Source organism: Haplochromis burtoni, unplaced genomic scaffold, assembly GCF_018398535.1.
Source record: "Haplochromis burtoni strain Fernald_Lab_line unplaced genomic scaffold, NCSU_Asbu1 Contig_230, whole genome shotgun sequence".
NCBI lineage: Eukaryota > Metazoa > Chordata > Actinopteri > Cichliformes > Cichlidae > Haplochromis > Haplochromis burtoni.
This window is the reverse complement of record NW_024582591.1, coordinates 876,273-889,645: the sequence shown is the minus strand read 5'-3', so window position 1 is coordinate 889,645 and position 13,373 is coordinate 876,273. Positions and strand designations below refer to the sequence as shown.

At 42.2% G+C, this 13,373-nt stretch overlaps 3 protein-coding genes across 7 annotated transcripts in view; 1 reads left to right on the top strand and 2 right to left on the bottom strand.

The window, feature by feature from the left end:
• Positions 1-4,417, top strand: part of msh5 (mutS homolog 5) — a 14,926-nt gene extending 10,509 nt beyond the window's left edge. For 4 of the 5 annotated variants that reach the window (XM_042226830.1, XM_005937614.3, XM_005937615.3 and 1 more), the window contains 8 exons: positions 307-425; positions 546-672; positions 1,077-1,226; positions 1,471-1,545; positions 3,414-3,560; positions 3,763-3,900; positions 3,971-4,044; positions 4,121-4,417. In XM_042226830.1, coding sequence (XP_042082764.1) covers positions 307-425; positions 546-672; positions 1,077-1,226; positions 1,471-1,545; positions 3,414-3,560; positions 3,763-3,900; positions 3,971-4,044; positions 4,121-4,241 — 951 coding nt within the window. In that variant the 3' untranslated portion in view covers positions 4,242-4,417. The remainder of the gene's footprint in view (positions 1-306; positions 426-545; positions 673-1,076; positions 1,227-1,470; positions 1,546-3,413; positions 3,561-3,762; positions 3,901-3,970; positions 4,045-4,120) is intronic. The other variant, XM_005937617.3, reaches the window with a different exon arrangement.
• A 9-nt stretch (positions 4,418-4,426) lies between these two features.
• LOC121815491 (protein Bouncer-like) lies at positions 4,427-8,186 on the bottom strand. Its single transcript, XM_042226836.1, has 3 exons — positions 7,114-8,186; positions 4,985-5,152; positions 4,427-4,876 (listed from the first exon to the last, which is right to left on the bottom strand). The coding sequence occupies exons 1-3, from the start codon at positions 7,166-7,168 to the stop codon at positions 4,656-4,658; spliced, it is 444 nt and encodes a 147-aa protein (XP_042082770.1). The 5' UTR covers positions 7,169-8,186; the 3' UTR covers positions 4,427-4,655.
• An 8-nt stretch (positions 8,187-8,194) lies between these two features.
• Positions 8,195-11,883, bottom strand: LOC102312449. The gene is made up of 2 exons (XM_005937618.3): positions 11,443-11,883; positions 8,195-10,910 (listed from the first exon to the last, which is right to left on the bottom strand). Exon 2 carries the CDS (start codon positions 10,894-10,896, stop codon positions 10,099-10,101), a length of 798 nt encoding a protein of 265 aa, XP_005937680.1. The 5' UTR covers positions 10,897-10,910; positions 11,443-11,883; the 3' UTR covers positions 8,195-10,098.
• Between the last annotated feature and the right edge of the window lie 1,490 nt (positions 11,884-13,373).

The following is a 13,373-nucleotide window of genomic DNA, read 5'->3' as shown; positions in this document are numbered from 1 at the left end:
TGCCTAATAATTATGCACAGTAATAGTCACCTGCACACACAGATATCCCCCTAAAATAGCTAAAACTAAAAACAAACTAAAAACTACTTCCAAGAACATTCAACTTTGATATTAATGAGTTTTTGGGTTCATTGAGAACATGGTTGTTGTTCAATAATAAAATTATTCCTCAAAAATACAACTTTCCTAATAATTCTGCACTCCCTGTATCAACAGAGAAGACTGTAGGTAGGAAGGAAGGTCTGTTGGATTCTAATAGCTCTTCTGTTCAGGATATTAAAGGCGTTTAATCTGTACATTTTATAGGTTCTTGATCTCGCTGCTGAGCTGGACTGTTTAATGGCCATGAGCAGCGCCTCCCAGGAGTACAATTATACCTCGCCTAAGCTAGCCAGCAACAGGAAGATAACGATCACACAGGGCAGGTAAGCGCTGACACACAAAAGGAAAAATTGTTACTGCGGTACAAGAGTGTACTTTTGTATTTACTGTTTTGTTTTTTGTTTTTTGTTTGTTTGTTTTGGGGGGGGTTTGTTTTTGTCCAGGCACCCGCTGTTGGAGCTGTGCTCTCCTGTGTTTGTGGCCAACTCCTTCCACAGCTCTGAGTCGGAGGGCAGAGTCAAAATAATCACCGGACCCAACTCATCCGGAAAGAGCATCTACCTCAAACAGGTAGGGCTGTCATAAAAATGAATTTAACTGAACTGAATTTTATTTTATTCTTCTTTTGTGATCCCAAGTGACGAGCTTCTATGAGCCAAATAGCCAAGCAAGAAGTTTTAAAAACAATAATAATAAGAAGAATTTTAAAAATGATGGCATTCAAGAGACAAATAATCAGCATTATTGCACATAATTTGCCTTTTTCTCTCAGCAGCTGCATTTGCACCTTAGAAAAGATCCACAACATTTACCTATTTCCGTTCAACACTATTTTTACTTTAGTTATTTAATCAGGCATTGCTCCGAAATTTACAACCTCATCAGAAAAATATATTTAGATTCCCATAATAGCAAAGAGACAGCTCAGTTTTTGAAACTCAACGCTTAACCTGCTTTCTATTTTGATTTTGCAGGTGGGTCTGATTGTGTTCATGGCTCTGATTGGCTCAGACGTGCCTGCAAAGGAGGCAGAGATTGGTCTAGTGGACGGCATCTTTACGTGTATACAGAGCAGAGAGTCTGTGTCTGTGGGCCTTAGCACCTTCATGGTAGACCTCAACCAGGTATCTCACGCACACACAAAAACACAGAAATCTCATGATAACAAGCAGCTCCCACTGTGTATGTGTGTAGGTGTACAAATGAAATATATGAATTTTCATCACTGCTCTTTTCATGCTCCACTCCCACTCTCCACCTGTCAAATTTTTTTAAGCAACCACTGCCTGCAGCAATGAGACACACACACACACACACACACACTAAAATGCAAAGTGTAGTCTAACAGTTTGCATCTCTTTTCTCTAGATGGCACAGGCTCTTAACAGCAGTACTGGCAACTCGTTAGTCCTCATCGATGAATTCGGAAAAGGAACTAACACAGTAAGAACAGACTGTCCCAGCACTTTGTGAATTGAACACATATGCACGAGGGTAAAAGGGGAAACACTATGTCATTAATGTTACGCACCTGAAACCAGTCACAAGTTTAAAGCTGCAGCACAAACAGACTCTGGGTTCAGCCAAACATGTGTCACCTATTAGCAAGAAAATAGCAGCAGCTGTGTGGACCTACAAACTTAGAAGTGTTATTTTGCACCTTCTACGGGCAGTTTTGAAACTTTGGGGTATGTGCGTGCATACACACACACACACACACACACACACACACACAGCATTTTAATCCATCTCTGCGTACCATGTTGTACTGAGGAGGGATGAGAAACTCCAGTTATGTTCATCTAGAGAGTAAACATAGGTGTGAGAGGCAGAAACCAACAGAAAGAACAAGAGCAAAATATCAGTGTAGGATAACTTCCATCTTAATCCAGTTAACATGTGTGTGTATAATTTTAAAAAATTATTATTACAATGTGAAAACAATTTGATAATTTGAAGTATTAGTCACTGTAATGGACTAAATCTGCAGCTCCCCTCAATCCCCTCAGAGCTTTGTAATGAGCTTCAGTGGTTCGTTTCACTGCTCTAATGCTGTCATTTCCAGTAAAAAAGCTCTTAAAACTTTGCTGCACACTAACTAATAAACACCACAGAGGGGCACTGGACAGTTACACACACAGAAATGTGAATTTAAAAAGAGGAAATGTTGAATATTATCCTGAATAAAGCTAATGTCACTATGAAACTGCTGGATGTGTCCGTTCTGGTTCTTTCTCTGGTTTGGCCAAAAACTATTCAAAAAATCAGAAAAAAGAAACTGAACTCTCACTCCTGATAACATGCATGCAAAGACCGGTTGATGCCTGACTTTCCCAGTGTACTTTTGTCTTTTTGCTGCACATGGTTGGAAAAAGACAGATCTACATCTGCTGATCTTATCTGCTGCTGCTGTTGCTTTACTCCTTTGTAATTGTTTCAGGTATCCAAACATAGATATAAACATTCCTGGGTGCACCGATAAATACGTTCCTGCAGATCTTTCAGCTGCACATCCATGATATGAATTTCCTATGGATGCACTGGAATCATAAAGAAATACATTCAAGTCATGGTTTTTCACTCTCTATCTGCATTTAATTATTAGTTATTATTATTATTATTAATCTGTGGCTCTCTTGAACATTGTTAGCATGTTCAGGTAGACACTGGCATTTTAATGTCAGTTGGTATCAAGGAGCTCAAAGCGTGCCAGTAAATAATCCCTCATACAATTACACCTCCAGCAGCAGCCTGAACCACTGTTACAAGGCAGAATGGATTCATGCTTTTATGTTATTTATGCTTCTGACCTTACTTTCTGAATGCTGCAGGAGAAACAGAGACTGATCACACTAGAAAATATTTTCAGATTTTCTGTTGTCCAACTTCGGTGAGCCTGTGTGAATTGTAGCCTCGGTTTAATGTTAACATACAGGACAGCTATATGTTCATTTCTCTTTTTCAGACCATTTCAGACTAATCACCTTTCTTCCTCATTCTGATACTCAGTTTGAATTCAGCAGGTCTTCTTGACCATGTCTACATGTAATTGGCTGATTACATATTTGCATTAACAAGTAGATGAACAGGTGTACCTGTATGATATTTATTACTGTTGGATGATTAAAACCAGTAAAAAACATTAGCATTAGGTAAACTGACATTTTTTTACACCTTTAACAATGAGCAAGGAGGGCATCTGGTGGGTGGACTTTTTTCATCCACAAATTTGAAACTGATGTCCCATTTTTTTCCTAACAAAATCCCACTGTCACTAAAAATATTATTAAATCGTAGTTGTTGCTGTGCAGGTGGACGGACTGTCCTTGCTGACTGCATCGATCTCTTACTGGCTGAGGAAAGCCCTTCGGGATGTTCCTCATGTTCTGGTGGCTACTAACTTCCACAGTGTGGTGCAGCTGAGTTTGTTACCATCCTCGGCCCTGCTGTCTCTTCTGGTACTGAGAAACTTTGAGAGTGATTAAAAAAAACCTTCTGTAAAGTTTAAAAATGGTAAACTAAAGTGCTACAGAAAAATGTTTAGAACGGAAACATCCAAATGGCCGATTAAGTAATAAAATTTGTTTCACCTCATTTCACAAGTATGACTAATCATTTGGGTGTATGTGTGCGTCTGGTATGTGTGTTTGTGTGTGTTAGACCCTAGAGACAGCAGTGGACGGAGATGAGTTGGTGTTTTTGTACCAACTAAAGGAAGGGATCTGCCAGTCCAGCTATGCTGCCAACATTGCTACACTGGCGGGCCTGCCAACTTCCCTTGTACAGAGAGCAGTGGAGGTAAACACACACACACACGCACACATACAGAAATAGGCTGACAGACTGACTGATTTTTGTGTTTGTTAAGGTGTCTGAGCTGTACAGGGTAGGAAGGCCCATCAAACGGACTGAAAAAGCATCCTTGGAAGAAGAGACAAAGAGGTTTGCTAAACTTAAGCAGCACAAAGTGACACACAGTTAAAGCAGTGTGTGAAATGTTTCTGTTTGTGGGTAACAGATGCCAGTTTGTTGTGGAGAAGTTCCTTAGCTTGAACCTGGAGGACAAAGATTTGGATGTGCAGAGGTTCTTGAAGGAAGAGCTCCTGCCCTCTGCTGGAGATCTGCTAAACCGCAGCTGAATGCTTCTGGCTTTGCGGCAAACGCGCTTCTGTACCACGTGGTCAGTCTGTTCATTCATTCCTAAATGTTTTGGGTTGGTGTTGGAAGAACGCCGGGGAAAAATACATAATGACACAACCTTTATTCCAAGAAACACTGAAACTTGTGTTGTAGCAAAAAAGACAAAAAAACAAAAACAGCACAGTTTTATATGTTTAAGTACCGTATTCACACTTCAAAAATATGAAATGTAACACCAAACAGCGTTTCTATAATATATAATAAATGATCTTTTATGCTTTAATTATCCAATGTCTTCTTAGTCAGTCATAAAAAAGTTCTGTAAATCTGGCGGTTTTTCTTCACCGTATGGTTGAAGTCCTTTCAGCATCACATCACACAGTCTGTAATAAATAATAAACAAGTTCACTTTATTATGATGACGCTGATTCTTCAGTAAACCAAGTGGTTAGAGCCACTGTGATATACATCAGTGCACAGATGGAAAGTTTGCTCGCTGAGTTGCAGAAGGGCGTGTCGCAACAGTGTTTGGTCATCACAAAGATGGTGTTGTTTGGAAAGATCTCGAAGGTCGTCTCCACCTCGCACTCCTCTGCCTGGGTACACCCCAGCATCTTTATATCCAAAGCATCAGCTGGGGAGACAGGGCAGTAGCATAGAGCCATGATCAGTGTGTATTTTATAGCCAATAACCTTCACATCATGTCTTGTATTCTTCGTATAATGTTTGGTAAACACACACCTGCCCTCCCCCGGCCTGTGTAGCAGCGCTCCCCGAGATTGCATTTGGTTTCAGTCGTGTAGCAGGCATCCCAGAAGCCTAAATCACAGCGGAAGCACTCCAGATGCTCCTCCTCCGCTTCGAATGCCACTGACTCCATGAGCTGCTCTACCTGCTCCTTTTCCTCACCTGAGCCCAAAGAATAACACTGAATGCACAATGATTTTTACTGAATGTGCTGCTAAAGGAGATTCTTCTGAACAACTTAAAATGGAAATGGTCCTTTATGGGGACAGCTGACAAACAACAGCTGACAAACAACAGCATAAATAATAAAACTATATAACAATAACTACGATTTAATAATATTTTTAGTGACAGTGGGATTCTGTTAGGGAAAAAATGGGACATCAGTTTCATAACAATAAAAATATATACTTTTTTTTAACATTTGGGTAAATGTTTTCAAGTGTAAACACATTTTAAACAACCAAAAATAACAGGAAAATGGAAAGACATTGATTACATGCCAAACAACCATTGTTAAGCATGAAGTCGTCGCCAAAGATCTATGAATGTGGCTGATACAGAAAATGCAGATTTCTTATCCTTTATTTAAATTTGCATAAGCAAATAAGCACCACTGGTAAATCTGGTAACCAGGACACTGAACATAATCAGGTAACAGTAAAGAGAGACTCAAATACAGGTAAGAACAGAAAAAATGAAGTTATAAACAGGCTAAAGTTAATAAAATACTTTAGGTTTCTCAGATTTTATGTAATAGTCTTTTTGGCACATTAATATTCAGGGTTGCTGGATGTGTGAAGTACTGCAGCACTGTTACAGGACATCAAGCCAAAGTCATGGCCAGCAAACTGCTGAGCACTTGAGCATCTCAGAAATGCTTTGTTTATTCTGCAGCAGTCTGGAATTTGTTTCTTGAGTGCGTTATTCAGGGAGTGCTCCAAGTCATAGGGCAGCATCATGTTTGTATTAACCGCACAGATACTGGGATTAATGGAAAACTTCAGCAGGGAAACATAATGCAGGCAGGGGACAATACCTCAGTTATTCCTACTGTGATGTACTCCTCGAGCCCTCCGAATCATGTCACTAGTTTTAAAAGATTTTCTTAGTGTCCATAAAACAAAACTGAAAATTGTTAATAAGCTTATCATCAGTGTCCTGTTTTATTCTAAAGATCACCTTTTAGGAGACAACAGAATATCATGATATAGGGAGCTTTGGCTGCCAAATGGCTGACTTTAGTGCTGCGATTGGCTGCTGTCGGCAAAAGGGACTAATCTCTTCCTCGGAGTAATCGGATGCATTTTGGTGAGACAATCCTTATCCCCTATCATCTTGTTAACCCAGTGCTAGCTCAGGTGAATGAGCAAAACAAAAGAGTACCGAGGTGGGGGGTCATTATGAGGAAGGGCCAGGCTTACTTTTTATAACCTAAGGTCCAAAGTCCACTCTTATTCAACAGTTTATGGGGTAAAGCCGGTCTAATACAGCGTAACACAGTCCTATAATAAGTTTTTCCTTAGTGCACATTATAATAGACCTTTTTTTTTTTTTTTTGAGGTTATGGTTTGACTTGAAGGTAATTTTGCAGGATTTTAACCAAACTCTCCTGTTGTTGCATTGTGCAGTGGGTCTCTTTAGGTCCCACCTGTCTGAACCTCTCTAAAACAAAGGTTGGTCACTATTTTATGAAGTAAAGTCCCAAACATTTGTATTTCTATCTTGCCTTACACTGCAGCAGACTGAATACATTTCAGTTTTTCACCAGTTTGAAGCAGTCGTCTTACACTATGGGAATCTGAGGCAGTTTGTGTGATGCTTTATCAGTTAATTTATTTAGTGATAAAATAATGTGCAGATTAATACTTTTTAGTTACAGACCAAATGTATCGCAGGTGATGTTAATCATGGAATTTAACAACTCAAACATTATTGATATGATATAAATAAATGCAGTCATTACAGCCAGTAAGAATCTGACAAGCTATCGGCCAAAAACGCAAATACTTTTCAGGGTCAGCTGTTGGACTCTTAAGTGAAATATAAAGAAAATGTCCTTAAAAAGCATTAGAACACTAAAAATAACACCTGCTATGAACTCGGGTACTCTGTCAGCTTACCTTGAGCAGGTGTGAGCATCATGATGGCAAAAACACACAATATGAGGCCTTTCATTTTGAGCGTGATGCTTCCTCCACCAACTCCACCATGAGGACTGCTGAGGTGGCCGGAGGGTGGAGGGAAATTGGATTAGTAAGGAATGCACCTGTCACCTGCGTGACACCAATCACAGCTGCTAGAAGGGTGCTGACGATCAAACAAGTGACGTTTCTGGAAATAACTGCAGAGATGTGCACTGAAACCTGCAGTTTTTCAAGAGAAGATACAGCATCAGTGTCAAAAATATAACCAAGAGGGTGACACGTGCCTTTGTTTCTAATTAGCAAACTACTTCAAAGGTTAAGATTCCTCCACATGGGTGCAAACCGTGTTTCTGACTTATAACAAAGATTTGTGAGCTGAGCTGAACCCGCCTTTCTGTTTTGACAGCTTTTTACTTTTGAAGTTCCTCAGTAACGGAAATCATTTCACCAACACAGAAACGGTGATCAGAGCTTCTCTCGCTTGTTAAGGAGCAGAGAAATTGAATGAACCTGAGTCAGCGCAGGGTTAAGCAGCTTATAGCCACCCGTCCGTCTGCTCAGATATGTATCAATGCGCGCACACACACACTGGCCTCTCAGAGGAGGGCATTCGATTCAGCTATATTCTCAATGCAGCATTAAGATCTGTGCAGCTGACTTATGTAACACGTGCCACACACACACAACCACACAGAAATACACATGAGAAGATTTATTAAATTGTGTGGCGCTGCAGTGTTTGTATACACATAAATCTGCTGAAGGGATTCCCCCCCGTCCTGTGAATCAATCCCTCTGTAAATGCAACATTTATCTGAAGAGACTTATTTTTGTAATTAACTCAGTGATGTAACTGCGTGACTCACTGCAATGATTCCGAGCATCAAACTTTCTTTTTTAAAAAGAAAGGCTCCAGATTCTGAATTATAAAAGTTTGTTGCCTTACTTTGGATCATGTGGTGGTAAATGTAATATCCTGAAGGCATCTGACAACTTTATGACTCGTATGGAAGATGTAATTTGTGGTGCTTTATTGGATTATGCACACACGCTGCTGTTATTTAGCCTCCTCTCTCTGATTCAGATGGACAAGCAGAAGTAGCACCTGATGTGTAGTGTAACACAATACGAACCCCATTGCACCACAAACTGCAGGCTCCCAAAATCACAATGCGGTCGAATAAAAAGCTCTGAATAAAAACGTTTGCAGGGGGAAGGTTTTATTGCAACACTGTTGTGTGCTTGGTTTACTTAAAATTGAAAAACAAAAGCCCAAAAAAAACAACAACAAACTGGCAGTCGAGTGCAGCATGACAATGTGCAGATTAAATGGTAATAAAAGTTGTAAGTTACAGCTCTACGGTGCATCGTCTTTCCCTCCAAATGTAAACACATCGGATCATCTCACGCACTGCAAAGCACTCGCGCAGCCGACGTGTGAGAAGAGAGCGAACACAGAGCTGCTTTTCTGAGAGGCTGCTTGCAGCATGTTGCAAGATTCAGACGCGTCCCTCCCCCCACCCCCCGACCACCACCAGCTCATCTCTGCAGCTGAATATACAGCCAGCATACTGTACCTACACAAAAGCCCTCCATTGAGTCTGTGTGTGTGTGTGTGTGTGTGTGTGTGAGACACACAGATGGGTGCTGCTTTTAAGTGAGTGAAATGTGTGGCTGCAAATTACTGTAGACTGCTCAGACTTCGGTCGTCGCCTGGATCCCAGCATGGGCCGAAACAAGGAAATACTCAGCAGTCCTACAGCACCTATAAAACCCTTCACACTGATCCCCAGTGTAATTAAAGACTGGAGGAGAAAATGCTGGCGATAATTAAAATTAAACCCCCTCCTCTTCCGCCTCCTCCTCTTCCCTGTTCAAACATTCTCACTTTGGCTTAATTGTAGCTGCTAACATTTCCCTCTGCATTGTTTTGCCCTATTTTTTTTCGCCACTTTTCGGCTTTTGCGGGAGCCAAGGATGGAGACGGAGGATGGAGTATTTGAATAAAGCGTGGGAATTGGATGATAAGAGAGGAGATGAAAGGTCGTGATGGGTGGGAGAGGGAGGCTTCAATTACTCCACTCGCAGGACTTGTTTTTCTCACTTAAGCTACGTCAGGAATAACTCATAACAGCCTCACCAGATTTTTTTTTTGTGTCTTTTTTGTGTCAAGTTGTTGCTCTTTTTCTTTCCATAGAGCCTGTGATTGAAAATCTTTAAGATCTCACCTCGCCGCGGCTGAGAAAAAGGAAAAAACTGAGCAGCTGACAGTAGGAATTTAAAAAGAAATGTTGAATTACAGTAAAAAGAAAAAAAAAGATCCTGCATGTGTGCAGAGCACCAGCTGGTATTTATAGAGTGGCTGTAGGTGTCGAGTGAGAGGAGTGTGGCCTTATGTGCTTCTCTTGTTTGTACCAAGACACAATTTCCTCAGATAAAGAGCAGATTTCACTTATGTATGAGATAAGATAAAGACTTATTTGAAACCTAATCTGGCTCATCCTCTTTTACTGAACCTCTCCAGCAAGCAAATGTAGACATCTGCAGAGAAGCAGAAGGAGGGAGAGGGGAGAGGAGACGGAGTCCATCTCCCAGTATGGCACCCAAATAACTTTTCAGCAAACCTCCTCACGTCCTAATATGGTCAATCCAGTGGTGGCTTTAGGGATTTTTGGGCACGGTTGAGTTCAAAGACAACAAGATTGTGAGTTGACATCAAACAGCACAGCTCCAATCTTTCAAATGTGGGTGAGTCAGAGAGCGATGTAGGACAAAAACACCCTTCACAGACAGTGACTCAGAGCAACTGCGCCATTCGGAGGCACTATAACATACCCAAAAAACATTTCATCTGTTTATTGAGGACTGCATAGTCTTGTGTATCTGCACGTGAAACCTTTAAGTGTGTCTCATCATGCATATTTCATGAGACAGTGGAAGGGGGGGGAGGCAGCATGGGGTTCAGAGTTGAGGCGGCACAGAAGGGTCTGTCCGTACGTTGAAGTTGATTTCACTAGAGTTGCAGGAGTCTGAGAAGACGGGGGAGTGAGAGATGGACAGGCAGGGGGAGGAAGGGTGAGGAGTTGGCTCCTGGTGGTGCAGAACTCGGGCCAGCAGGGTTGACCTTCCTTCCTTCTCCTCCTCATTCCTGTCTTCGTCCTCTTTATCTTTACCTTGTGCGTCCGGAGGAGGTGGCTCTGAGGCTCTGCTGCTAATGCTGTGTCTGTTCAAATGAGGAAGAGGAGGGTCTGAGAGGGGGAGTATGTGGGCTGGAGCGGCCCAGGATCCCTGTTCTCCTTCTTTACACTCCCACTGCTCTTGGCACCCGAAGCTGGGCTGCTCTTGGGAATCTTCACAAAAGCTTCCTCCCTTCAGATCCTCCAGGTCGTCAGGTTTCTCTCGCCTGCAGACTTCACGGTCCCGGTTCTCGTACAGCAGCGTGGCGGCGCAGATGAAGATGAAGAGGCCAACTCCCATTACCACGGGGCCAGCCAGTTTCATCCTGTCCACGGGGGTGGTGCCACGCCGCCCCACGGGCTTCGGTTCTGCAGAGACGTAGCCCGCCACTGCAACACTCATCCCCACCAGCACCACCATTACACCCAGCAGGAGCCACCAACCTGGGGCAGAAGCCAGGGGCAGTTTGGTTTGGAGGGCTTTGCTTTTCCTCAGGTGTCTGTGGCACTCCGGGGGGCAGGCAGGTGAGGAGTGGGAAGAGTGGGAAGAGGCAGGACTGCAGACTGGAGTGTCAGCTGTCATCGTCTGGATTCAGACTGAGAGGAGAGGAGAGAGGCATCAGAAAATAAAGGAATGAAACATGAAAGCGCTGGATGCAGCATCAGGAGAGCGCTGGAGGTGTTGGGGAGAAGACAGTTTAGCCTGCACCGCACACAACAGGAAATAGCTGCTTTAATAAGACATGTGGCTCAGTTAATGAGATGCCGAGCTTCCCGCAACTCCGCTGGTGTCTCTGAGGAGCTCATGAACCACCACCATCAATGACTGACCCCGTTCAAGACCTTATGATTTCACTTCACGATCTCACTGCGGCTAAAAAACAAACTGGAGTCACATCCCTGCGCTAACTGCTCCAACTGAACTCATAATTTATTCCTCCCCCCGACTCTGCCCGAGGCAAGTGGACCTAACCGGGGGATCCGAACGCAGATGATCAAGTTTGCTTTTACGCATCCGTGTTAAACAGAATATTTTGAGTCATTTTGCTCGACAGCACTGTTGCTCACTACACCAATCCACTTCCTGCTGTTTTAACGCAGTGTGTGTGCAGTCGGAGTGGGTACTTGCCTTGTTTTGGACGTAAATCCGAAGCAGAAACTGGCTCCTCGGCATTATCAAAATAAATAGAGCTGACTTATTCCTCCCACTCCTCCACTTTGATCCGGAGGATTCCGTACTTTAACCCAATTCCTCCTCACATGAAGACCTTTTTCATCCATGGATTGACTGCGCGTGCCGCGCGGAAACGGAGCCTGAAACGAGGCTTATATAGTAAAATAAGAGTCTTGATAAAAGTGGTGCAAAGCTGCTCTGCCTCTCCGTCTCTGCGCTGCTTGTGCGTCTGTGCAGCCCGTGTTCCGATATGTGTGTATGTGTGTGTGCGTGTGTGTGTGTGAAGAGGAGGGGTCGTGGGAATCTCTGGCTGGTCCAGGCCAGTCCCACGGTAAATTATTCTCTGCGATCATCACCACCCATCAAGAAGTTTTTCTAAGTGCATAAAATACAAAAATTGCAGAAACGTACCCTCCCATAATAAAATGAGCACAGATATATAGATAGAGAGACTTTTTGTTCTAGGTGGGATTTTCTTGTTAAGGAGACCCTGGAAAAATGTGTGTGTCTATATACAGTTAGGCCCATCATTTTTAGGACAAGGACACGTTTTTTGTAGTTTTCCTTTTGCACACCACCACTCTATATTTTACATCAAAGATGTGACTGAAGCGCAGACTTTAATCAAGCGGGGCTTTTTTGGTTTTGTTTTGTTAATGTAGCATAACGTGTTTAGAATTTACAGGATTTATGCACAGTCCCCTGTTTTCAGAGCATCGTGTGTAATTGTACAATTGACTTTTAAGCAGTTTAATGTCCAGGTAAGGTCTGTCCCTTTGTTGTTTCATGACAAATGGAGCAAGCTTAACATCTGAAGTTGATTCAAAGTGTTACATTTATATTTTACAGCTTTTCATTATAATTTTAAATTCGAGGCTAAAATGGATGTCAGTGCAAGTGAGCGAGGACATCAAGCTTACATAAATAACCTTATTAGAGAGACAGCAAAACATTTTAGGAGAGGACAAAACAACAACCTGGAACACCCTTGAAAAGAAGAAAGGCCTGAAAGACAAGACAACTCAAGGGCATGATGACTGAGTTATTTCCATAGTTAACAAAAGCAACTTCACAACATCTAACCGAGTCAGGAACACTCTTGAGGATGTAGGTATATCATTGCCATGGTCCAGGATCAAGAGACAGCTTCATGAATGGAAATGCAGGAGAGAAACGGCTCATGATCTGAAGCGGACCACTGTCAAACACGGTGGAGGTAGTGTTATGGCATGTGCATATGTATGCCTGTGGAAGTGAGTCACCAGTGTTTAATGCGGATGTGACTGCTGATATAAGCAGCAGGATGAATTTTGAAGAATACTCTGTGCTCAGATTCAGCCAAATGCTGCAAAACTGATTGGACACACCTCACAGTGCAAAGGGAACATGACTCAAAGAAAACTGCAAAAGAAACGCAAGAGTCTCTAAGGCAAAGACATGGGACATTATTCAGTGGCCAAGTCAGTCACCTGATTTCTGTCCAACAGAGCTGCTTTTCATTTCATTAAATGCAAAACTGAATTCAGACAGACCCGCAAACAAGAAGGTGTCTGCAGTAAAAGGCCTGCCCGAGGCTTCAAAAGATTACAAACAGTCCTCAGATTTAAAATTAAGTTAGTTAGCCAAATTACTTTCAAGCCTCTGAAAATTGGGGGAATGTGTATAAAATGGCTGTAAATCCTAAAATGAGTTTTATTAAAGCAGCTTATTTAAACTTGAAACATTGCACTTCAGTCACATTTTGACTGTTTAAATTAAAATGCACTGAAACTAACAAAACTTTGTAATTGTCCAAAAAATTACAGACCTAACTTTATGCATCCTGCTCCAATTAAGTGCCCCTTACTTAATTAAACACAAACAAACAAAATAATCAATGTCCAAAC